Source organism: Podarcis cretensis (assembly GCF_951804945.1).
Source record: "Podarcis cretensis genome assembly, chromosome: 1".
Classification (NCBI taxonomy): Eukaryota; Metazoa; Chordata; class Lepidosauria; order Squamata; family Lacertidae; genus Podarcis; species Podarcis cretensis.
The window spans coordinates 6,121,746-6,148,010 of record NC_137170.1 but is presented as its reverse complement, the minus strand read 5'-3'; the positions used below and the strand labels follow the sequence as shown (position 1 = coordinate 6,148,010).

Below are 26,265 nucleotides of genomic sequence, written 5' to 3'. Positions count from 1 at the left end.
TTAAAACCTCCACGGAGTGTGCCATTGAGGCAGCACAGATTGATGAACACATGGAAGGCCTGTTAAGAAAGACTGTAAGTATTTCTAACAGAGGGAGGCCTATTCATATGCATATGCCAAGGGGGGAAAAAAATCTGCACCCTTGCAAGTTATGCAGACAGATCACATGAGGGAGGCTTGCTGGACCAGACCAAAGGTCCAGATGTTCATCATCCTGTCGCGGCCAATCAGATGCCTTCATGAAACCTAGAAGCAGGAGAAAGAGGCAACACCGGTCCTGAAAGACCTACATTGGCACCCGGTATGTTTCCAAGCACAATTCAAAGTGTTGGTGCTGATCTTCAAAGCCCTAAACGGCCTCGGCCCAGTATACCTGAAGGAGTGTCTCCACCCTCATCGTTCAGCCCGGACACTGGCGGTTCCCTCCCTGCGAGAAGTGAGGTTACAGGGAACCAGACAGAGGGAGGGCCTTCTCGGTGGTGGTACCCTCCCATCAGATGTCAAGGAAATAAACAACTATCTGACGATTAGATAGATGGGCAGAGTATGTATGTATGTATAAATTATTATTATTGCAGTGGTACCTCAGGTTACATATGCTTCAGGTTACATACGCTTCAGGTTACAGACTCTGCTAACCCAGAAATAGTGCTTCAGGTTAAGAACTTTGCTTCAGGATAAGAACAGAAATTGTGCTCCGGCGGCGCAGCAGCAGCAGGAGGCCCCATTTGCTAAAGTGGTGCTTCAGCTTAGAACAGTTTCAGGTTAAGTACAGACCTCTGGGACGAATTAAGTACTTAACCTGAGGTACCACTGCATTATTATTAACATTCTCCATACTGGGATTTCTCAGACTGCGCTCTCCAGCTGTTTTTGGACTACAATACCCATCATCTGGCTGTTAGGCAACCCTAACATAAAGAAAGATTAACTTGCCAACCACCTCGTCTACAGGAAAGCAGCATACAAATTAAAAGCGAAACGAAGTGAAACTGGAGTGGTAAAACTCTCAGCTCTCCTGCTGACTTTCTTTTTTGGTGATTACACTTTAACGAAGTTTTGTCTTCGAAGCCTATGCATGGCCACAAGCCTTGATGGCCGTGCCCTGCCTCCACTGTTGGTGGAAGCAAATGATCGTCATAATTTTTATTACTTATACCCCGCCCACCTGGCTGAGTTCTGAACACCAGTTTCTGGAAACTGCTGGAGGGGAGAGTGAGAGAGCGCTGGGGTCCTGCTTGCGGGCGCCGCGCTCCACGGGCCTGATCCGGGACGTTCTGCTTTATGTTGTTATACAACATACGATATACGATATCTTTATTGTCATTGTCCCATGCAGAACAATGAAATTGAAAAACTACATAAAACATTCAAAAACCCCTAAAAACTCTGAAACCCCATTTTAAAATACACTATACAATAGAGAGCCCTTATGCTGCGTTTAGAACCAGAATTGCATTTGCTTAGAAACTGTTTCTCAGGCGGCTAGTCCTGGCCTTTACAACCCTATACCTTCTTCCAGAAGGCAGAAGCTGAAAGACATCATTTCCGGGGTGCGTACTATCCTGCGCTATCTCTGCCGCTTTTTTATGGCACCTGACAGCATAGATTTGATCTAAGGTGGGAAGAGTGCACCCAATTATTCTCTCCGCAGTCTTTACAACCCTGGATAGCATTGTTTTTTCCCTGGCCGTGCAGCTCCCAAACCACACACACAGACCATAAGTTAACACACTCTCCACAGTGCAACGGTAAAATGCCATCAACAGGTCCTTTGAGAGATTGTTTTTCCGGAGGATTCTCAGAAAATATAACCTCTGCTGTGCTCTCTTCATCACGTCTCTGCTGTTTTCTCCCCAGGTTAGGTCGTCTCCATTCCCAGAAATCGAAACACCAAGACCTGTTCCACGCACTTCCCCTCAATAATAAGTGGCTGAATATTACGCAAACAGGAGGAGGACGGGGGTAACCTGGTTTTCTCGCCACTCACCTTTCATACCACTCCCTTCTTCCTGGAATGTGTTACGCGCAGAATTCTGATCTTCTAAGTGTTCGCTCCCACCACTTCCCGAAGAGGCTACACTGCTTTGAGGAGACAGGGGGGCGTGATCGGAAGGGATGCCTTGCGGTCCTCTAGCTCGCAAGTCCTCGTGTGACAGCCACCCGTGTCCTAGGGGCTGGTTGGGGACGGTCATGGGCGGGGTAAGGGACACAGACCGTTTCAAAGGGCTGTGGTGGGTCTGGCTCGAGAGAACTGAAACAAACAAAAAGCAGGGAACAGAAAATTAAAACAAGGTATTTGCTCACCACCGCCACCCCCCCTCCGACCCAAATGCTTCGGTCGCTCTGCCAGACCCAGAGGCGCAGGATGGAGCAACTGGTGGACTGCCGCGGCTTTGACCAATGAATTCTGGGAAGTGTAGTTTGAGATGTTAGGAGACGCCCGCTGGAGCTACAATTCCCGGAGAATAAGGGCCACTAACTGATGGCTGATTCAGGACTTTAAATTGTGCTCTAATCTCAAATTTCCTTTTCTGCGTATAGTGGTACCTCGGGTTAAGTACTTAATTCGTTCCGGAGGTTTGTACTTAACCTGAAACTATGCTTAACCTGAAGACCACTTTAGCTAATGGGGCCTCCTGCTGCTGCGCCGCTGGAGCGCAATTTCTGTTCTCATCCTGAAGCAAAGTTTTTAACCTGAGGTACTATTTCTGGAAAAAATTCCTTCCAGTAGCACCTTAAAGACCAACTAAGTTAGTTCTAGGTATGAGCTTTCATGTGCATGCACACTTCTTCAGGTATCTATTTCTGGGTTAGCAGAGTCTGTAACCTGAAGCATATGTAACCTGAAGCGTATGTAACCCGAGGTACCACTGTATACTGTAATTTTTTACTATTGCTGTGGCCATTTGCTCATGTGAATAAAGTTTTATCTTATCCCAGAGCGGTTTAACAACCAGCGCCTCTTCCGAGGGAACTGCAGCTCTCTGAGGGTAACAGGGGTCTCCTAGCAACTCTCTGCAACCTTAAGGGACTCCTATTCCTTTGCCCTCGCAGACGTACGATGCCCAAAGTGGTCTAACAAGCAACCCCTCTTCCCAGGGAACTCTGGGAATTGTAGCTTTCACCTAACGAGTCTCGGCACCTTCAGCAAACCACAGTTCCCAGGATTCTTGCGCGGGTTGGGGAAGAGCCATTGCCGTTGAAAACCGAATTAATAGGGCTATCGGTGTCTGGTGTGGAATTTGTCTCTGGGCGGAAAGGAAAAACGGGCCCTAGAATTGGCTTACTCAATTCCTCTTGGTGCTCCAAATACTCATTTTGTCTGAGGAGGAGTTCTGTTAAACTCAAAAGCTTGCTGCACTTTGAAGAGGAGATGGAAATATAACCTGTAGATGAGCCGGTGTCTGAGTGGGCCCGCTCCGCTTCCCTTGCCCTTGTCCCTGGTTTCCTCCACCACCTGCTTTCTTGGGGTCTACGCCTCAGCCCCCGACCCCATCTTGCCTCGGCCCATCCCTGTCTGTAAGATCCTCGCCCAATCCTTATGAGGAACGGTTGAAGGAGACGACGAAAGAGAAGACTGAGAGGCGACATGAGAGTCATCTTCAAGTATCTAAAACAGGCACCCCCAAACTCAGCCCTCCAGATGTTTTGAGACTACAATTCCCATCATCCTTGACCACTGCTCCTGTTAGCTAGGGATCATGGGAGTTGTAGTCCCAAAACATCTGGAGGACCAAGTTTGCCTATGCCTGATCTAAAGGGCTGGAAGATGGAGCAAACTGCTCCGGAGGCCAGGACCTGAAACGATGGATTCAAATTACAAAGAAGGAGATTCCGACTCAACATCAGGAAGAACTTTCTGGCGGTAAGAGCTGTTCCAGCAATGCAATTCTTTCCACGGAAGACATAAAGCTCCCAGAGTACAGACAGAGGGCCGGTGCCACAGTAGTTGCTAAAATAAAATGACGGGGAATAACAGAAAAGAGCGATCATGCGGGTGCAAAAATCTGCCACTTGCTAAGTTTCCCCTGCAACTGAAATCAACAAGGCCCAGAAGTACGATTCTTGCGTACTGAGGATAGGGACAGGGACCCTCTGGCTCAGGGACCCAATGTGGCTCTCAAAGCCTCTCTCTATGGCCCTGGGGTCTCTGCCCACGCCATGCCCCTGTCCTGGCCACCCAACTCTGCCTGGCCCCGATCCACAGGTTGAGAACCGCTGTATCAATCCTGTTTTGGAAGTCACATGAAGACATCAGTCTGTGCTTTAATTGTAGACCATGGGGAGGTAAACTAAGGCCCGGGTACTGGATCTGGCCCAATTGCCTTCTCAATCTGGCCCTCGGATGGTCTGGGAATCAGCGTGTTTTTACATGAGTAGAATTGTTATTATTATTAATAATAATGATAATAATAATTTATTATTTATACCTCGCCCATCTGGCTGGGTCCCCCCAGCCACTCTGGGCGGCTTCCAACAAAACACTAAAATACAATAACCTATTAAACATTAAAAGCTTCCCTAAACAGGGCTGCCTTCAGATGTCTTCTAAAAGTTTGGTAGTTATTTTTCTCTTTGACATCTGGTGGGAGGGTGTTCCACAGGGAGGGCACCACCACCGAGAAGGCCCTCTGCCTGGTTCCCTGTAACTTGGCTTCTCGCAGCGAGGGAACCGCCAGAAGGCCCTTGGAGCTGGACCTCAGTGGCTGGGCAGAACGATGGGGGTGGATACGCTCCTTCAGGTATACTAGACCGAGGCCGTTTAGGGCTTTAATGGTCAGCACCAACACTTTGAATTGTGCTCGGAAATGTACTGGGAGCCAGTGTAGGTCTTTCAAGACCGGTGTTATGTGGTCTCAGCGGCCACTCCCAGTCACCAGTCTAGCTGCCGCATTCTGGATTAGTTGTAGTTTCCGGGTCACCTTCAAAGGTAGCCCCATGTAGAGCGCATTGCAGTAGTCCAAGCGAGAGCATGTAGAGCATGCACCACTCTGGCGAGACAGTCTGCAGACAGGTAGGGTCTTATCCTGTGTACCAGATGGAGCTGGTAAACAGCTGCCCTGGACACAGAATTGAACTGCGCCTCCATGGACAGCTGTGAGTCCAAAATGACTCCCAGGCTGCACACCTGGTTCTTCAGGGGCGCAGTTACCCCATTCAGTACCAGGGAATCCTCCACACCCGCCAGCCTCCTGTCCCCCAGAAACAGTGCTTCTGTCTTGCCAGGATTCAACCTCAATCTGTTAGCCGCCATTCACCCTCCAACCACCTCCAGACACTCACACAGGACCTTCACCGCCTTCACTGGTTCTGTATAACAGTGCCCCCATCTCCCAGCCCCTCTAGACGGTCCAGAAGGGTGTTATGGTTGATGGTATCAAAGGCCGCTGAGAGATCCATCAGAACTAGGAAACAGCTCTCACCTTTGTCCCTAGCCCACCAGAGATCATCAACCAGTGCGATGATGGAAGGGATCCAAATGGTCCGCTTCTTCCAGGCGTGCCTGGAGTTGTTCAGCAACCACTCGCTCAATCACCTTGCCCAAGAATGGAAGTTTTGAGACTGGGCGATAGTTGGCCATCATGGCCGCATTTAAAGATGGTTTTTTAAGAAGCAGTTTGATAACCGCCTCTTTCAGCAGGTCTGGGAAGGCTTCCTCACAGAGAGAAGCATTCACCACCCCGCGAAACTGGGAAACTGGGGTGTGTGAGTGTGCACAACACTTCCTGGCTCTGTGGCAGCCCCTCTGAACAAGCCCCCCCCCCCACGCAATGTGGGACTCGCCTGTCCCTCCCTGCTGGCAACCTTGAAATGACCAGGCTGACAAACCTCAGCCCACCTCTTGTCTCTTCCCGGCCTGCTCTTTAAACCCCTGTTTTGGCTGATACATTATTCCAGCGGAATCAAATATGCAAATTCCAACCTCTCCGAAATATACATGCCAACAGTAGGAAATGTATGAATGTGTGTGTATCTGGGGGGTGGGGGAGCGGTTCCTCAGTTAAAATTATCATTCTGCAGCTGTGTACTCTAAAAAGGAAAAACAAATAAAACCAAAAGGACAATATTGCTTTTGAACTGAGTAATTGGGGAGGAAACGCCGGTTGCCAAGAAAACACAGCAGGCAATTTTAGAAACCAACGTTTTAATACGCAATGGGTTTCATGCATGGATTTGCTGTGATGCCGCCAGTTACGGTGGAGGTACAGCAGTGGTTTCACAAACCACAGGTTGTCCTACAAACTGTGACTTGTGTTTTCCAGTTGCTCTTGCCATTGTAGCCTGGCGAGCATCTGGGTTGGGGTGGCCAAACAAACCATAGTTTTAAGGAAGGCAGCTAGGCAAACAAACCATAGTTTTAAGGAAGGCAGCTAGGTTCCCACAGAACACCAAGCCACTGAGATCCAGCGCCGAGGGCCTTCTGGCAGTTCCCTCATTGCGAGAAGTGAGGCTACAGGGAACCAGGCAGAGGGCCTTCTCGGTAGTGGCGCCCACCCTGTGGAACACCCTCCCATCAGATGTCAAAGAGATAAACAACTACCTGACATTCAGAAGACATCTTAAGGCAGCCCTGTTCAGGGAAGTTTTTAATATGTAACGCTGTACTGTTTTTAACACTTGATTGGGAGCCGCCCAGAGTGGCTGAGGAAACTCAGCCAGATGGGCGGGGTATAAATAATTAATTATTATAATTATTGTTGTTGTCGTTGTTGTTGAAACAAACCAAGGTTTGTAAGCAAACAACGTACCGTAGGTTCACACATAACACTAAGCCATGCTTTAATAAACCATGGTTTGTTGATACATGCAAACCAGGCAGTGAGAATCTGCTGCCAGATTTGGATTGCTGAGTACCTGTGGCCTGATTCTGGTCCTTGCTGCTGTCTAGGTATCTGAAAAAAATCTTGAAAGGCTGCAGTATTTTGGGGTGGGGCTTCTGGACTTGCCATTCATTCCCCTGTAATCTGAAGCCACCCTCGCAGGTGGAGAAGGCACGCTGAAATCAGCGCTAATTTCTGGAGAGATCTTGCTGAAATCTTGCCGAAATCTTGTGAAATCTCACCGGACCCTGTGGCGAAGCGATGCGCGCCATCCCTGCATATATGACTACCACCTATCTCCCCTAACCATCACATCATTCCCCAAAGGGAAATTGGTTAGTAGTGTATTGCAGAAAATATAGCTAACTCTTCAGGAGTAATTGGCTTACTGTAGCAGGAGTTGTTGTGAGAACCAGACCACTTTCAGCAGTCGTATAGAACCGTTGCTTTGGGTGCAGAAAGCTGAGGTTTCTGTGGGAAAATCTGGACCATTTGCCAGAATTCCCAGGTCATCTGCAATTTTTATTTTATTTTTTTAAAATAATAGCTCAGCCTTTGTCAAACCTCCAGCATTCCCACCTATAATGGGTTTCCCAATTGTGGGGTAGCCTAAAAAAATGATTCTCTCTCAACAGGAACTTGGTGTGCATATTAGTGTTGCAAGAAATAAATCTGGGTGGTTGTTGTTAGATTTTATATACCGCCCTATACCCGCAGGTCTTAAAGATCACAGCAGAACCTAGTGATGAAGTTTAACCAATTTGGAAATGTTCTTACTTCCATGGCTTACTCCTGCAAAACAAGAGAGTTGTAGTTTTGAGAAGGCGGTAAGAATATTGCATGCTAGAGCTGCCTTTTAGATGTTTTGGACTACAACTCCCATGAGCACCAGCCAGCCGGCACCCCTTGCCCCTCACAGAGCTAAAATTCCCAGAGTTCCCTGGGAAGAAGGATCAGTTGTTAACCCACTCTGGGAACTGTAGCTCCATGAGGGGAACAGTAGTCTGTTAAGATTGCTGGGAGTTGTTAGGAGATTGCCCCAGAGAACTACAATTCCCAGAATTCCCAGGGAAGAGGGATTAGCTGTTAATCAAATCTGGGAACTCTATCTCTGGGAGGGGAATGGAAGATCTCCTCAAAACCCTCAGCGCCTGTAACAAACTACAGTTCCCAGAATCCTTCGGGGGGAAGCCCTGACCGTCAAAATGACGTGATAGTGCTTTAAACGCACGGTGCGAATGTGGCCCTAGTTTCATCACCAAACCTCTCCGTGGCACAAAACAAGAGAATGATGTTTCCGCAAAATGCTCTCCAACTGCTGGCTAGCCGTTGTGTTTGCTTGCGAACGAGCGACTGAAGCATCTGACAGAACTAGGCAAAGGAAAAACAACAGTAGCCCCCTAACCCACCCCAAATGCTCGCTTCGCTGGGATCGTAATGGCATCGCCGCTGCCAATTTCTGAACTGCTCAGTTACTGCTCCATATGCGTACCCAACAACTCTCTCTCTCTCTCCTTTGGACGCGATTGAAGAACAGCAGCTTACAGCATGTGAGGGGAAAGGCTGCTTTCATGGCAATCTGCTTATCGCACTCCGCAGGAGATAAATGGATATCAGAATCGGGTTGGCAAGGAGGCTTCCTGTGGGACTGGTAAAATCTTAAATGGAAAGGGCAAAACGCTAGGAAACCCAAGAAGTTCCTTTTGAAAGCCAGGTGGGCTGGAAGTTGGCAGGAGGGAGCCGAATCTTCAGCTAGGGTAGGAAACAGTAAGCTGATGAGTCTCGTTTTAATTACTCTGATTGCTTTGTCAATGCAATTATTATGTACACAGCTCTGAGAGCTCGTTGATTAAGTGGTTCACAAATGGTTCTAAATTGACAATTTCCAAGGCTGCTCTTCTGCCATTCTTAAAATTATAATGCTGCTCTCACGCCGTTCTTTACTTGTTCTGTTTTCCAAGTGGTACATTATACAGCATCTCAGGGACTGTCTCTCCCCATATGAACCGGCCCAAACCCTGCGATCATTATTCCAGCTCTGGAAGGTGGCAACATGAGAACAGGCCTTTTCCCCACTGGTGGAATGTGCGCCCCGGTGTGGCTCGCCTGGCACCACTGTTACATATCTTTAGGTTCCCGGCAAAAACACGCAGGAGCTAAGCATAATTGCGCCTCTTTCTATCTGTGATTCCCAGCTCCAGCATTTACTGCCTCCAACAGTAAAGAGGTAAAGGTAAAGGTAAAGGTACCCCTGCCCGTACGGGCCAGTCTTGACAGACTCTGGGGTTGTGCGCCCATCTCACTTAAGAGGCCAGGGGCCAGCGCTGTCCGGAGACACTTCCGGGTCACGTGGCCAGCGTGACATCGCTGCTCTGGCGAGCCAGAGCCGCACACGGAAACGCCGTTTTACCTTCCCGCTGGTAAGCGGTCCCTATTTATCTACTTGCACCCGGAGGTGCTTTCGAACTGCTAGGTTGGCAGGCGCTGGGACCGAGCAGCGGGAGCGCACCCCGCCGCAGGGATTCGAACCGCCGACCTTTCGATCAGCAAGTCCTAGGCGCTGAGGCTTTAACCCACAGCGCCACCTGCGTCCCTAGTAAAGAGGTAGAAAACAGCTAAAGTCATACTTTGGGTTATAGACACTTCAGGTTGTGTTTTTTCAGGTTATGGACCGCCGAAACCCGGAAGTACTGGAACGAGTTACTTCCGGGTTTTGGCAGTCCTGCACACACAGAAGTGCTAAATTGCGCTTTGCACATGCACAGAAGTGCTAAATCGCGCTTTGCACATGCGCAAAAGTGCCGAATCGCAACCCACGCGTGTGCAGATGCGGGTTGTGAACATGCATCCTGCACGGATCACGTTCGCAACCCGAGTGTCCACTATATTGTGGCTTGTAGCCTTATCCTGCAAGAACTTACCTAATGCGAGAGACGTATTTATGAAAATCGAGGAATCCAAAGTTACATTTTTGCTCCAGTGCAAACAGGCTTAATGGAGAGGTTCCCTGCTGTTTGCTATTCCTTTTAAATAGGCCTTTCATAACCAACTCTGCCTTTCAGCCAAGCTCAATCCAGTGAGATGTACAATAAGGAAACAACCTTTTTGCTTGCCTGACCTCTTTAAGTTTCCTTTTTATTAATGCCTACTCTGAGCGGCCAGGAGCGGGCAGCTGGACTTGGAAGGCGGATGGGAACCTTCGCTGAGAGAGGGGCGCACTCAGAAGTCTCAGTCTGGCCTGAGATTCCTGGGGGATTCGTTTTAAGTTGAGCATTTTGACAAGATGCCAGCTCTGATTTTACAAGATCGCTGGAGAAGAACCACACCTTCCAGCGAATAGCTGATCGTTACTACATCTTCACTTGACAAATGAAGATGTAGTAATGATCCCAGGAACAACAAGATATTTTTCAAAGAGAACCATTTATATATGGAACGGAGGAGACTGAGAGAGAGAGAGAATATGAATATATAATAAACTGGTGGTCTGAAATGTTTTGGGTCCTTCTCTCCTCTGCTGTGCGGCAGATCACAACAGGAAGAGGCAAAGATTTATGCTGGCTTTATTGCAATTCAGTTTCAAAAATACTCTCTCTCTCTCTCATCCCACTGCCTCGTGCTGGGCGAAATACTGAAATGATGTATTAATAGCTTCGAAAGAAACTGTGTTCCTGCAGGCAGGGAGAGAGAAGAGGTGGCCTTTGTGGAAGTAGGAAGCCACAGTCAAAACATACTAAATATGTCTGGTTCTAAGTTGGAGCACGTCACGGATGCTTCCTGTGAAAGGCTTTTCTGTGTGCTGCTCTGGGGACAAGTTGGCAAACCCTGCATTTTGCCACCAGGTTTCCACCACTAAGTTAACACTAGAAGTCAGGGGAACCCAGTGAAGTTGAATGTTGGAGATTCAGGCCAGATATATACACGTAAAAGTACATATTCACCAACCTAAGGTAAAGGACCCCTAACAGCTAAGTCCAGTCGCAGATGACTCTGGGGCTGCGGCGCTCCTCTTACTTTACAGGCTGAGGGAGACGGCATTTGTCCACAGACAGCTTCCGGGTCATGTGGCCAGCATGGCTAAGCCGCATCTGGTGCAACAGAACATCGACACCAGAGCAGCACGTGGAAACGCTGTTTACCTTCCCGCCAAAGCGGTACCTATTTATCTACTTGCACTGGTGTGCTTTCGAACTGCTAGGTGGGCTGGAGCTGGGACTGAACACCTCATCGTGGGGATTCGAACCGCCGACCTTCTGATCAGCAAACCCAAGAGGCTCAGTGGTTTCGACCACAGCGCCACCTGCGTCCCCGGCCACCAACCTAGGTGGCTTCAAAGGAGAACGAGACACGTCCATAGAGGAGATGGCTATCAATGTCTACTAGATATGCTGACTATCTTCTCCCTTTCCTTGTTGGAGACAGTCTCTCTGTAAATGTTCCATTATAACCAGGCCTTTGGCCGATTAAACATTCTATACCTTTTAAATGTGTTTGTATGTGTGTGTGCTTTTATTGTGTATTTTTGGTTCTCATTTTGTTTTTTTATGTTGTGAACCGCCCTGTGATCTTTGGATCTAGGGCGGTATACAAATTTAATTAACAATAATACCGCTCACCTTTCGCGGTGGGTGATGGTGCGGCCGGGCATCCGGGTCCTTGTAGTGAACCGGCTCGGGGGCAGGGGATTGATGCCCCCTCCCCCCCCAACACTGGCTGCATCACCCCTGCCTGGCCAATCTATGCCCGTGGGGTGTGTGGACGTGGGTATTTTAACCCACGGCACAGCTGGGGGCTTCCCTCTCTCACCTCCTTGCGAGATAATAATAGTAATACAGTGGTACCTCGGGTTACATACGCTTCAGGTTACATACGCTTCAGGTTACAGACTCCGCTAACCCAGAAATAGTACCTCGGGTTAAGAACTTTGCTTCAGGATGAGAACAGAAATCATGCTCTGGCGGCGCAGCAGCAGCAGCAGGAGGCCCCATTATCTAAAGTGGTGCTTCAGGTTAAGAACAGTTTCAGGTTAAGAACGGACCTCCAGAACAAATTAAGTTCTTAACCCGAGGTACTACTGTACTAATACTAATATAGGCAACTCCTGTTTCAGGTGCGATCGCACACAGGTATGCAGCACCGAACCCAGAAATGACTCGGAAATGTCATAAAGATGTCACTGAAAGGTCACTTAAAGGGCAGAACGGGGTGTTTGCAGGCTTTTTTGATGGGTGTTCGATTTCACACAATTTCAAGGAAGTGCACCAGGACCTGGAACAACACAGCACCCGTGAAAACCGGGAGTTGCTTGTATGCTTCTGAACATCCTTGAGGGAATCGCAGGCAGGTGGGGTGAGCGCTGCTCCCCTCAGTTCCTGCTTGAAACAGACCCCATGGGTGTCTGCTTGGCCTCTGCGAGAACAGAGCGCTGGATTAGTTGGGTCTTTGGGTCTGATCCGGCAGAGCTCTTCTGGCGCTCCCCTCGGCGCTGCTTGCACGTTTCCATCACTTGGAAGTAAACAAAAGCTCATGATTCTAAAATTTTGTCTAAAATGTATAAATTGCTGCTTGAATGGCATTTGAAGGACGAGGAGGTTAAGTCGGTTATGATCCACTGGGCCAAAGATTTTGGGTATAATATACAGCTGAGTGACTGGGTAAAATTATGGGAAGAAGGTTTAAAATTTACTGCATGCAATGCCCTAAAAGAAAACGTGATGGAAATGATGTATAGATGTATATTGCACCTGTCAAGTTAGCGAAAATGTATAAAGTCAGTAATAAATGTTGGAAATGTAAAGAAAAAGAGGGAACATTCTATCACATGTGGTGGGAATGTAAAAAGGTGAAATGCTTCTGGGAGATGATATATAATGAGATGAAAAAAAATGTTGAAATATACATTTATAAAGAAACCAGAAGCATTTTTACTGGGCATTGTTGGGAGTGATATAAACAGAAAGGAATATAAGCTCTTTTTATATGCAGTAACAGCAGCAAAAATATTACTGGCCCAAAAATGGAAGCAAGAAGAACTACCGACGATTGAAGAATGGAGGATGAAGTTAATGGACTATGCAGAACTAGATAAACTAACGGGGAGGATTCGAAACCAGCTGGACCAGAAATTCACGGAAGACTGGAGTAAATTTGAAAAGAATTTGTGAAGATCAGATGACGTTTGTAGGTTTGCAAGAAGTTTTGTGAGGAGTATTATTGGAAGTATTGCAAAAATGGAGAAGGGGAAGTATGATTTGTTAAGAGATGTAAAGGAAATATAAAGTTAAGAAATGCATAAGAAGTGGTTAAAATCAGAGGTGCTGATGGAAGTCTAAAAAGATTGTACAGTGATAGGTTTTGTGGTACATTTTATAATTTATATGTTAAAATCAACTGCATTCTTTCCGCAGCTTTCCTTTCCTCCTTTCCTCCTTTTATCTTTTTCTTTTCTTTTTTTAACAAAGTAATAAAGGTAAAGGTAAAGGGACCCCTGACCATTAGGTCCAGTCGTGACCAACTCTGGGGTTGCAGCACTCATCTCACTTTATTGGCCGAGGGAGCCGGCGTACAGCTTCCGGGTCATGTGGCCAGCATGACTAAGCCGCTTCTGGCGAACCAGAGCAGTGCACGGAAACGCCGTTTCCCTTCCCGCCAGAGTGGTACCTATTTATCTACTTGCACTTTGACGTGCTTTTGAACTGCTAGGTTGGCAGGAGCAGGGAGCGAGCAACAGGAGCTCACCCTGTCACAGGGATTCAAACAGCCAACCTTCTGATCAGCAAGTCCTAGGCTCTGTGGTTTAACCCACAGCGCCACCTGCGTCCATATGGAAGTAAACAAAAGCTCAGTAAGATCCAGCGAAGGAGCCTTGCCTTGTGCAGTCCCTCCCCAAGAGCCGAGTGTGCAGAAAAACTCCCTTTTCCAGAGTGGCTTCCTTAAGCGCACGCTTTGTGCCACAAAACCCTGCTCTGAAAGGCGGAGACTCTGCAAACCCCTCAGTGGAACTGAGAGCTGCGTGCTGGCCCGAGTGAACCGGGCCAGGAGCAGAACGCCCTCATTGTACGGAGCCAGGAAGTGCCTTGGGGCTGGGATAAGGGCTGTTTGTGCAGGGGAGGCAGCCCGGAGAGAACACGGAGCGAAAGAGGAAAGACGACTCACACAGCAGGCTCCTTCGGTGGGAAAGGCTGCCCCGTGCCAGGAGAGAGGCGAAACAGAAGGACGTTTGTGCAGAGGGGGGCGGGCGGGAGGCAGGCTCAGATGGGGTAGGGGGCAGCCGAAAGGAACCCGGATGACAATGACGAACTTTATGACCTGCCCTTTGACAGCAGGCCCCATTGCGGACTGTGAATGTTTGAATTTCAGAACGAAAAAACTGCCCAGAACATCTTTAAACAGCCATGGCTTCCCCCAGAGAATCCAGTACTAAGAGTTGCAAAACTCCTGAGAGTTTTAGGTTGCTAATATTGTAAGAATGTATAAATATATGATATGAAAATCAATAAAAACAATTGCAAAAAAAGTGGATAGGCCAGTTTGAAACAAAAATAGTTGTTGATATTATTATTATTATTATTATTATTATTATTATTATTATTATTGAATTTATATATCACCCTATACCCAGAGGTCTCAGGGTGGTTCACAGAAAAGATCACAATATATAAAATAAAAACAATAACAATAACACTCCCCCCAAAAGGAGCCATATTTTAAAAGGGCATAGGATATCCATCAGATCAACCAAAGGCCTGGTTAAAAAGGAATGTTTTTGCCTGGTGCCTAAAGGTGTATAATGAAGGCGCCAGGTGGACTTCCCTGGAGAGAGCATCCCACAGACACGGAGCCACTGCAGAGGAGGCCCCGTTCTCGTGTTGCCACCCTCCGGACCTCTCGAGGAGGGGGCACACGAAGAAGAGCCTCAGAAGATGATCTCAGGGTCCAAGTGGGTTTATATGGAATGAGGTGGTCCTTGAGGGATTGGGGTCCTGAGCCATTTAAGGCTTTATAGGTCAAAACCAGCACTTTGAATTGGACCCGGAAACTAATTGATAGCCAGTGCAGCTGGACCAGGATCGGTGTAATATGAACAAACCGTCTTGCTCTGGTGAGCAACCTGGCCGCTGAATTCTGCACCAGCTGAAGTTTCCAAACCACATCTTCAGAGGCAGCCCTACATATAAGAGTTGTTAGAGACGCATTTCCGACAGGTAGTCCCTCTTCCCAGGGAACTCCGGGAACTGTAGCTGCATGAGGGGTGCAGATGGCACCCTAGGGTTCCAGCAATGCCTCCCTTCGCCCTGACAGATCCACCCGGCAGAAAACACGCCTGATTTTCCAAGCGCCTCTGCTGCACTTCTCCTGAAGTCGGCCAAGCTAAGGACAGGGGTTTTTTTCCTCATTCATGTGCCCTTTAAAATTTCAGTCATTTGGGAAGCAACTTGGGTGTGGTGCCCTAGGATTTTAATTCAAAATAAAAACCCAGAAGGGGATTCGAACCCTGGTCCGACTTGGGAATTTGGGTCAATGCACTACAACATGAGCACTTTGAACCCATTTCTGCTTCAAAGGTACTCTTAAAGAGCCCCTTTAAAAAGATAAAACCTCGATCACTACCCCAGGCCAGATATGGAGACAGGATGTTGTTGTTGTTGTTTTTTGGGGGGGGAGAGAAAGTCCAGATTGGAAAATAGCTTCGGTTATTTTTAGGTCACCTCGACCCAAAGCAGTTTAATTGCCATCAATATTAATTATCACTACTGTTAATTATTGTCATGAAGCGTGTAGTAGTTCTCGCAAGCGTCTGTCGTTATGAATTAACTCGTCTTTAAGGTGTGCCACGAGACTCTCTCTCTCTCTTTTTTTGCAAAGGATGGGATCCTAACCCCAATTACCTAGGAGTAAGCTCCATTTAATTCAATGGGAATTACTCCTTTTTTAAAATAATAAAAAAAAGATTTTTCATAATACATTGCAATAAAAGAACGAACTAATCTAAACAAAAACAAAGAACCAAGAGAAAAGGGGGCAGGGAATATATAAAGTTCTCCTTCACAGGTAGATCTTAACTTGGCTTCTCCAGGTAAGATAGAGAATGTCTCCTTCCTGAGTCTCCAGAGAATCTCAGCCAGACACTGTGGACCATCATTTGACAATGACGAACTTCGGCTGATGAGAGTTCTATTTAAGGATGGTTGAATCTATCCATTGATCCATTTCGGTTCCTCGGTTCCTCATTTTTCCAAAGTTCAGTTTAGTTGGCCACCCCTCCGTGTCAGTTTGTGATTCAAATTCAACAACAGGGCAAGGAAACATTTCAGAAAGAATGGGAAAAATTTATGTCGTATATAGGAAAGATAAGATGAAATAGTGAAACCAGTAGAATTGGAAATAAACCTTGTAACGGGAAAGATTAAGAAAAGTGATGGATAATGAAAATAATAAGAAGCAAAATGTATAAGGAAAGTAATATAACTATATAACTATAGTTGTAAATGAATACAGACAGACAACAAGAATTGAAGTATAAATGTAAAATGTAATACAATATGTGTGTGTGGAGTACCTAGTTGAAAAACTAATAAAGATTATTTGGGGGGGGGGGAAGAAATCCTACGATTCTATGAAATTTATTCATTCATTGTAAAGTTGCAAGAAAGGAGGTTCAAACTAAACAGGAGGAAGAACTTTCTGAAGGTAAGAGCTGCTTGACAGGGGAAAGGTTGGGAGCTTGTGGATTCTCCTTCCTTGGGGGTTTTTAAGAAGAGATTTGATGGACATCTGTTATGGATGCTTTGGCTGAGATTCCTGCACTGCAGGGGGTTGGACTAGATGACCCTCGGGGTCCCTTCCAACCCTACGATTCTATGATTATGCCATACAAACAACAAAACAAAAAGCCACTGGATTGGAAATATACACTGCAATGAACTGGGGAAGCTACAATATTCCTTTGTTTTTGTGGCAGTCGCCAGACACGGCGACTCCTCTGGAAGCAGCACAAACAGTGCCAATTTAAATCAGGAGTGGGGCAGCTGTGGGTCTCTGATTGTTGTCCAATACCAGCTCCCATGCCTAACCATTGGGTAGGTAAAAGAGCCCTGGAGGGTTAAGTCCAGTCTAAGGCGACTCTGGGGTTGCGGCGCTCATCTCGCTTTTCAGGCCGAGGGAGCCGGCATTTGTCCGCAGACAGCTTTCCGGGTCATGTGGCCAGCAGGACTAAGCCGCTTCTGGTGCAACAGAACACAGTAACAGAAGCCAGAGCGCATGGAAAGGCCGTTTACCTTCCCACTGCAGTGGTACCTATTTATCTACTTGCGCTGGTGTGCTTTCGAACTGCTATGTTGGCAGGAGCTGGGACAGGGCAACGGGAGCTCATTCCATCATGGAGATCCGAATTGCCGACCTTCTGATAGGCAAGAAGCATAGCTGTCAACTTTTCCCTTTTCTTGCAAAGAATCCTATTCGGAATAAGGGAATTCCCCTTAAAAAAAGGGAAACGTTGACAGCTATGGCAAGAAGCACTCTGAACACTCTAAAGTGTCATAGGTAAAGGTAAAGGGACCCCTGACCGTTAGGTCCAGTTAAAGGCAACTATGGGGTGCGGCTCTCATCTTGCTTTAAGGCCGAGGGAGCCGGCGTTTGTCCGCAGACAGCTTTCCGGGTCATGTGGCCAGCAGGACTAAACCGCTTCTGGCGCAACGGGACACTGTGATGAGTGTTAGAATGCATGGAAACGCCATTTACCTTCCTGCCACAGCAGTACCTATTTATCTACTTGCACTGGCGTGCTTTCGAACTGCTAGGTTGACAAGAGCTGGGCTAGAGCAACGGGGATTTGAACTGCCAACCTTCTGACCGGCAAGCCCCAGAGGCTCAGTGGTTTAGACCACAGCACCACCCACGTCCCCACTGAAATGAACGAGCACCCTGGAGTCCTCAGACAACTCTCACTAGGCTTCTCCAGGAGAAGTTGCTGCTGCATTTAGATCTTTGCAGCAACTTGGTGCAACACAGGAGACCTACACAATTCCACTCCCTCCTTCCTCGCTTGGAACCCTAATGGATGTTTGTTACCATGGCTGTTGCCATGTTTTGAAAACCTTCGAATAACAATATTTATTTAGGAATAGGAAGTGGGAGGGGACATGCAAACCTTCCAGAAGGGCCACAGCAGGGGAAGACACAAGATTTGCCCACCTTGGAAGAATGGCAGATGCAAGTAATAGACTATATGGAGATGGCAGAAATGACTGGCAGAATCCGAGACCTGGGAGAAGAGTCGGTGGAAGAGGACTGGAAGAAGTTCAAAGACTACTTGCAGAAACACTGCAAAATTTATGAGTGTTAAAATGATGTTGGATATAAAAATAATATGGCATTAGTGACAAAGTTGGAAAGAGTATGCAAAAATGAATTAAAAAAGGGTGAAAGACTAGAGTTCTATTATGTCAAATTTAAACAATATGGTATAAGTGATTAAGTCATAAGGAATAGGTAAGAACGAACTAAAAAGAGAAGAAAGATCGGAGACATAATAGGTTGAATTATATAATTAACAATGAGATTTGAAAGAGGGTAAGGAGGTAAGGATTTGCTGAATTTGATTGGACAAATGGGAACACAAAAAAGGGAGGGGTGAGGAAGTCAAGAAACAGAATTAAATAAGTATAAAGCTAGAAATTGGATTTATTCTTTTTTATGTTTTTTATTATCTTTTTTGATGATTTTTTGTTTATCTCTTTTGTGTATTTTTTTTGAATTTTTGGCTATGTTTGTTTTCTTTTTCTTTGTTGTATGTATGTATGTGTCTTTTTGTAAAATCTTAATAATTTTTTTTTTTTTAAAAAAAGAAGGGCCACAGCAGGGATCATTCGGCTTGTAACTTAAAGGGTTAATACAATGCTAGGTAAGCCCACTTAGCCAAGGGATGGTGGTGGAGGGGTTGCTTAGCAACCAGGGATGCTTGACAGAGGCAACACATGCTCTGATTGGCTGCGTAGCTGTGACATTCCCCCCGGCTACCTAACTGAACCTGACCCTCTTCTCCACCAGCCCAGACCCTAATTTAGGCACGGCTTCTTTCCCCTCAAGTTATATGCTGTTTTGTTCAAGTTTGCTCAGTGCGGTGCTACTGGGGGGAAAGGAAAGAGCCCTCCCACACGCCCCCCAAGACCGCCAGCTGCGACTTACTTGTGCCCGTGCCCGTTCCGATCGTGTTGATTGTCGCGGGGACGGAAGAGGAGGAATAGAGAGGGAGGTGGCCGTTCTCGCAGCCCAGGTTCTTATCCTGCCAGCTCGAGGCGTTGACGCAGATGCCGGAGTCCCGCGAACTCTGCCACCCGTTGAGCTTATCGTCCGAGTTCTGTCTTTGGTGATAGTAGTGCGATGGCCCATAATCGACCGAGTCGGACCGGCCTCTGCCCTGGCTCCCGTAGGTGCCCAGCGATGTGCGGTCCTCCAGGTGGTTCAGCCACATGGCCAGGGCGTTCCTGTCCTCCAGGGACGTGGCGGGGTGGATCAGGGCGTAAGACAGGAGCTGCCTGCTCTCCTCTATGTGCTGGTTGTGTTCGATGGAGTGAGCCAGGATTTTGGGAAGGAGCTTCATGTACTCCACTTTTGCTTCGATGTTCCCTGGCTTCAGCAGAGGCAGGTGGGTCAGCAGGAGCGAAATCACCTTGTCCTTTGATTCCTGCTGCCACTGGTTAATGATTCCTGTTGCGCCAGGGAAGGGGGGGGGGAGGAAAGGGGCAGGAGAAAGAGAGTTGTGAAATCAGCAAACCGCCTGAGTGAAAAAATAAGGAGATTCAGACACACCGAGACGGCTTTGCGAGGCCGATCCCCGCAGAACAAGCAGCGACGCAGTCTAGTTCTTTTTCCCTCCTCCCACAAAGCGGAAGAAGAAAAGGGAGTGCAAAACCAAACCAGAGAGGTGACTTGATCTCTCTGCTGGGAGCGTGCAGACTTCTGAGTCACACAGAACGCCATGCGCTGATTTTCTCAGCCCGTTATTGCAATCAGGAAGATTAAAGAAATTTAATAGATGACATAACATTTTAATAAATAGAATAATAGGTTGGGGGAGGGGGGATTACAGTCATACCTCGGGTTACAGACACTTTGGGTTGTGTGATTTCGGGATGCACACCGTGCCGAACCCGGAAGTACCGAAACAGGTTACTTCTGGGTTTTGGCGCTTGCGCATGCCCAGAAGTGCTAAATCGTGCTTTGCACATGCGCAGAAGCGCCGAATCGCGACCCGCGTGTGCGCAGACGCAGCGCTGCGGGTTGCGGACACTGCAGGTTGCAAACACGCTTCCTGCACGGATCACATTTGCAACCCGAGCGTCCACTGTATTGGATTGTCTTTGGTTTTTATTATGTATTCTGCTTTTTTTATATTGCAGTTTTGTGTTGCGAACCGCCCTGAGGCCTACGGGCATAGGACAGTATACAAAATTAATAAGTAAAATAAAAAAGAATGAATAAAATAAAGAAGTCACACCTGTGTCAGCTGCACTGTTGCCCCCGGCACAAGATACAGTCAGAAAAGATATGCGAGGGTCACTGATCCACACAGACCTGTACTGATCATTTGTGGGCCAGGGGAAGAAAATAACTACTTACCTGTTACACACCCTAATTATTTTATATTTGGGGGTATTTTATGGTGGATATAACAAATTCAGAATTAACAACTGCTAGGTTGACGGAGCAGGGACCGAGCAACGGGAGCTCACCCCGTCGCAGGGATTCGAACCGCCAACCTTCTGATCAGCAAGTCCTAGGCTCTGTGGTTTAACCCACAGCGCCACCTGCGTCCCAAGAACCATTCATAATTCTCATTGCCATTCTGGGTTGTCCAGGTTTACACCCACCATTGCTGCCCTTATCCTAACATTGTGCAAATTCCACTTGAAAAGCTGACACAGAGCCAAATGTCTCTGCATGGGGGTTATGGCAGGTTCACAGATAAAAGTGGGGGCAGAAAGGCAAGGAGCTGCTGCAGAAGGAAGGAAGGAAGGAAGCGGAAAGCCGTGTAGGAGAAAAAGAATGGCAAGCATCTTGGTCCAAGGGCACATTTGTGCTTAAATCTCCCAAACCCACACAGTCCTATGGCGGTCATGCAACCGCCTCCGACATCCCATGCATGCCCCAAATACACAGAGCTCTCTCTTCCTGTTTCATGGCCGACAATGCTGCCCCACACCGCTGAGAATCCAACTGGCCACATCAACACAGCTGAAAATCCAACTGGCCATATCAGGGTAGCTTCTAATCAGATCTAAAACACACACACACACACACACAGCCTTCAAGAAGTCTTTCAGACACTGGTTCCTAAATTTCCTTTGGGGCACCGCTCTCTTGGTTCCATAAACTCACGCCAGTGCCCCCCCCCCACCCTACAAAAAGCATTATTCATAAACAGCTGTTTGCATGGCCCACCCAGGAAGATATTAGCACAATTAACAGCAACGGTGCGTTTATTCAAAATCCAATTACCGTATTTTTCTCTCTATGAGACGCACTTTCCCCCTCCTAAAAAGTATGGGGAAATGTGTGTGTGTCTTATGGAGCGAATGCAGGCTGCGCAGCTCTCCCGGAAGCCAGAACAGCAAGAGGGAGCGCTGCGCAGCTTCTGGCTTCTGCCCCTTACTCCCGCAAAAGCCCCCAAGAGCCGTGCTCCCTTTCACGAGCGGTGCGGAGCATGTGTGCGGCACTTGGGGGCTTTTCCCCGAGGAGGGAGAAGGGCAGCCCGTCAGTGACGGGAGCGCTGAGCAGAGCCTGGGATGCATACAGGCTCTGCTCAGCGCTCCCTTTAAAGAATATATTTTTTTCTTGCATTCCCCCTCTAAAAAAATAGGTGTGTCTTATGGAGCGAAAAATACGGTAAGACTATGTAGTTTAATTAATTCAACAAAACTGATGAACTTGATGATCCAGTGACAGCAGCTATTCAAGGTCTAATAGTCCTTTGCACCTCTTCCTGGAGTCCCCTTGCCTCTTAGCACCCCCCCCCAGGTGATCCCACTGCCCCCCAGGGGGTAGTACTGGTCACTTTGAGAAACACTGCTTTAGGACTTCTTAGATTTTTTTATACCTGAGCACGGTGCTTTCTAGATTGAAACTGGAAGCACACTTCAAAATGCAATGTTTCCTGCATCCTCATCTCGAAGCAGCTGCGAGAGACTTTGGGGGTGCCAGCGCCTACCTTGGTCTCAGTATAGGGTGAGATCACTGGAGGCTGTGCTGCCTTTATGATATACAGTTGTATTTACATTTATACATACAAGGAGATGCGGGTGGCACTGTGGGTTAAACCACAGAGCCTAGGACTTGCCGATCAGAAGGTCAGCGGTTCAAATCCCCGTGACAGGGTGAGCTCCCGTTGCTCGGTCCCTGCTCCTGCCAACCTAGCAGTTCGAAAGCACGTCAAAGTGCAAGTAGATAAATAGGTACCAGTCTGGCAGGAAGGTAAACAGCGTTTCTGTGTGCTGCTCTGGTTCGCCAGAAGCGGCTTAGTCATGCTGGCCACATGACCCGGAAGCTGTACGCCGGCTCCCTTGGCCAATAAAGCGAGATGAGTGCCGCAACCCCAGAGTCGGTAACGACTGGACCTAATGGTCCAGTGCCCTTTACCTTTATATATACATACAAGCTGAGCATGAGATGTAGGGACTCACAGCATCGACAGTCCATCAGATCCTGCTTCCTCATTTGGATTCCAGGAAAGCCTCTTTGTGTCATAACTTGGGACTGAGTGCAGACAGCAAGTCCAGCTCCAGGTGAGACTAATCCAGACTGCCCTCTGGCCTATGCTTCTGCTATCCCCCAGTTTCCAAAACTTGGGTCTCCAGCTATTGTTGGACTACAACTCCCATCATCCCTAGCTAGCAGGACCAGTTGCCAGAGATGATGGGAACTGTAGTCCAACAACAGCTGGTGACCCAAGTTTGAGAAACCCAGTGCTATCCCTAGGACAGCAGTGGCGAACCTATGGCATGCATGCCAGAGGGGGCAATCAGAGCCATCTCTGTGAAAACACGCGCCGTCACCCCAGCAGGGCCATAGCTAGGGGGTGAAACTGGTGCTCCAGGAGGCTCCTGGCCGCTTGCAGCATAGTCCCAGCACTGCTAGGGCACCATTTTCTATAACAATAATAATAATTTATTATTTATACCCCGCCCATCTGGCTGGGTCCCCCCAGCCACTCTGGGCGGCTTCCAACAAAATACAATAACCTATTAAACATTAAAAGCTTCCCTAAACAGGGCTGCCTTTAGATGTTTTCTAAAAATTTGGTAGTAGTTGTTCTCTTTGACATCTGATGGGAGGAGGTTCCACAGGGAGGGCACCACCACCGAGAAGGCCCTTTGCCTGGTTCCCTGTAACATGGCTTCTCGCAGGGAGGGAACCACCAGAAGGCCCTCGGAGCTGGACCTCAGTGTCTGGGCAGAACGATGGGGGTGGAGATGCTCCTTCAGGTATACCTGGTCAAGGCTGGATGCAACCCTCAGTTGCTTCCCAAAGGTGTGAGGTGCTACTACAAAGAAGGCCCTGCCCTGTGTCATGGCCATAAGAGTAGACTCGCACACGCCGGCCAGCTTCCGTTTTGACTTTAAATGCTCATTTTGGGCTTCTCGGGAGTAGGTAAAGGCAATTTAGGGGTGGGGGGAGGAGGAGAGGAGGGCTCAAACCAGGAAACTGCCGCCCTGTCCAAAGCCTGCACCACCGCTACTCATGTCACTGATCAAGCCCTTCTGCCACTTCAACCAAACCTGACGGCTGCCTCTGGGCTGGCTCCACCTCCCCGCCGTCAAGCTCGTTTGTGCCCAACCCGCCTTCCTGCTCTGCTCTTGGGCGCATTTAGACGCGGGTGGCGCTGTGGTCTAAACCACAGAGCCTAGGGCTTGCCGATCAGAAGGTCGGCGGTTCAAATCCCCGCGACGGGGTGAGCTCCCGTTGCTTGGTCCCTGCTCCGGCCAACCTAGCAGTTCGAAAACACGTCAAAGTGCAAGTAGATAAATAGGTACCGCTCCAGTGGGAAGGTAAAGAGCATTTCCATGTGCTGCTCTGGTTCGCCAGAAGCGGCTTAGTCGTGCTGGCCACATGACCCAGAAGCTGTACACTGGCTCCCTCGGCCAATAAAGCGAGATGAGCACCGCAACCCCAGAGTCGGCCATGACTGGACCTAATAGTCAGGGGTCCCTTTACCTTTACCTAACCCTGGCTGAGTAGGCGTGGACTTTTGATGCGCCAGAGCCTCCCGCCAGTCTGTTGTTCCAACTCGGGAGTAAGCCGCCTTGAGCTCAGCAACGCTAGACAAATTATCAGCATGCGCACAACAGCAAAAATCACATGAATTGTTCAAAAGCATGCCAAATGCAAGCTTTTGCCTTTCAATAAAAAGTTGTTTGCGTCGTTGAAAGCTCTGTTATTGTGGTTTTCTTTTAAGGCAGAAGATCTTAATGGACGAGTTGTTTTTTCTAAGCTAAAACCTCAGTATTCAGGTTAAATTGCTGCGTTGGCACTCTGCAATAAATAAGTGGGTTTTGGGTTGCAGTTTGGGCACTCGGTCTCTAAAAGGTTCGCCATCACTGCCCTAGGATGAGTGGCATCCAGCCAGCGATCGGAGAGGGAGGATTTCTGCCTCCTTCTGAAGGCACTACAGTGGTACCTCGGGTTACATACGCTTCAGGTTACACACTCCACTAACCCAGAAATAGTGCTTCAGGTTAAGAACTTTTCTTCAGGATAAGAACAGAAATCACGCTCCGGCAGCGCGAGGCCCCATTAGCTAAAGTGGTGCTTCAGGTTAAGAACAGTTTCACGTTAAGAACGGACCTCCAGAACGAATTAAGTACTTAACCCGAGGTACCACTGTATTATTGAGTTGTTTCTAAGGCAACATGTCTGTACTTGACCAACCCTTTAAACATGTAAAAAGGATGCTTAACAGGTTTGTCTAGGGCAGGAGTCAGCAAACTTTTTCAGCAGGGGGCCGGTCCACCATCCCTCAGAACTTGTGGGGGGGCCAGACTATATTTTTTTTGGGGGGAATGAACGAATTCCTATGCCCCACAAATAACCCAGAGATGCATTTTAAATAAAAGCACACATTCTACTCATGTAAAAACACGCTGATTCCCGGACCGTCCGCGGGCCGGGTTGAGAAGGCGATTGGGCTGGATTTAGCCCCCGAGCCTTAGTTTGGCTACCCATGGTCTAGGGGCATTAAAAAAATTGCGTTGATCACTCCAGAAGTTCCTTCAACTGCTGTCTCCCAATGTATAGATATAAAATGACAGGCTTGGATATCACCCAAAGGCATCATCCACACCAAGCCCCTGTTACAATAATATATTCACTCATTTCCCAGCACCTCCTTTCTCTCATTTTGTCCAGTTAAGTCAAGGCTCAGGGATGGATCTTGGCTTTCAGGCCAATGGCAGCACTTCTGAAATTCCTCTCCACCAATCAGCTGCACCTCAGAAGCCTCAAAAGTCCATTGATACTAACTTGAACTTTACCATTCCATTGTACTCTTTCCCAACCTGGTGCCCACCAGATGCTGATGGAGTCCGACTCCTATCTTACCTAACCTTTGACCTTGCTTGGTGCAGGTGATAAACCTGAACAGTAGCAGGTTGGTCATTGGGCTTTCGGCAGACTTCACATACAGTTTTGGTAGAAGCCCAGCAGAAATTTCCTCTCAATATGAAGGCATTTCTTGTCAGCTGTATACAGTGGTGCCCTGCAAGACGAACGCCTTGCAAGACGGAAAACCCGCTAGACGAAAGGGTTTTCTGTTTTGGAGGCGCTTCGCAAAACGAATTTCCCTATGGGCTTGCTTCGCAAGACGAAATGTCTTGCGAGTTCCTGCGGGTTTCCCCCCCTTTTCCTAAGCCACTAAGCCGCTTATCAGCTGATCGCTAAAAGCCGCTAAACCGCTAATAGCGCTAATCCGCTAAGCTGTCAATGGGCTTGCTTCGCAAGACGAAAAAACCGCTATACGAAGAGCCTCACGGAACGGATTAATTTCGTCTTGCGAGGCACCACTGTATAATCGACACCTTTGGCTTTAACGTCTAAGCATCTCAACGTGGTCAGCAAAATTCCAGCACTTAAGTGATCTACACAAATCACTTATAGGCAGGTTGGGTGCAGGTTATGGCAGAAGTTGAACGTTGTTTTCTGTAAGCTATGAGTGTGTTCATAACCAGACACATTCACACTCAGGTGCAAGAAACAAGCTGAAGCGCCTCTGACCAAGGAAACCACAGTATAAAGTCACAACATCAGCTTGCTCCCTGACTAAGGCCGCATTCATACCACACACTGAAAAGCACCATGAAACCACTTTAAACAGTCATGGCTTCTTCCCCCAAGGTATTCTGGCAACTGTAGTTTGCTAAGGGTGCAGAGATCTGTTAGGACATTCCTG

The 26,265-nt window shown here is 47.9% G+C and overlaps 1 protein-coding gene across 2 annotated transcripts in view; it reads right to left on the bottom strand.

Moving 5' to 3' along the window:
* Positions 1 to 26,265, bottom strand: part of SAMD4A (sterile alpha motif domain containing 4A) — a 133,386-nt gene that overhangs the window by 35,030 nt on the left and 72,091 nt on the right. Inside the window, exons 3-4 of one of the 2 annotated variants that reach the window (XM_079993492.1) lie at positions 19,011 to 19,532; positions 1,991 to 2,254 (exon numbers count right to left, since the gene is read on the bottom strand). In XM_079993492.1, coding sequence (XP_079849618.1) covers positions 1,991 to 2,254; positions 19,011 to 19,532 — 786 coding nt within the window. The remainder of the gene's footprint in view (positions 1 to 1,990; positions 2,255 to 19,010; positions 19,533 to 26,265) is intronic. The other variant, XM_079993493.1, reaches the window with a different exon arrangement.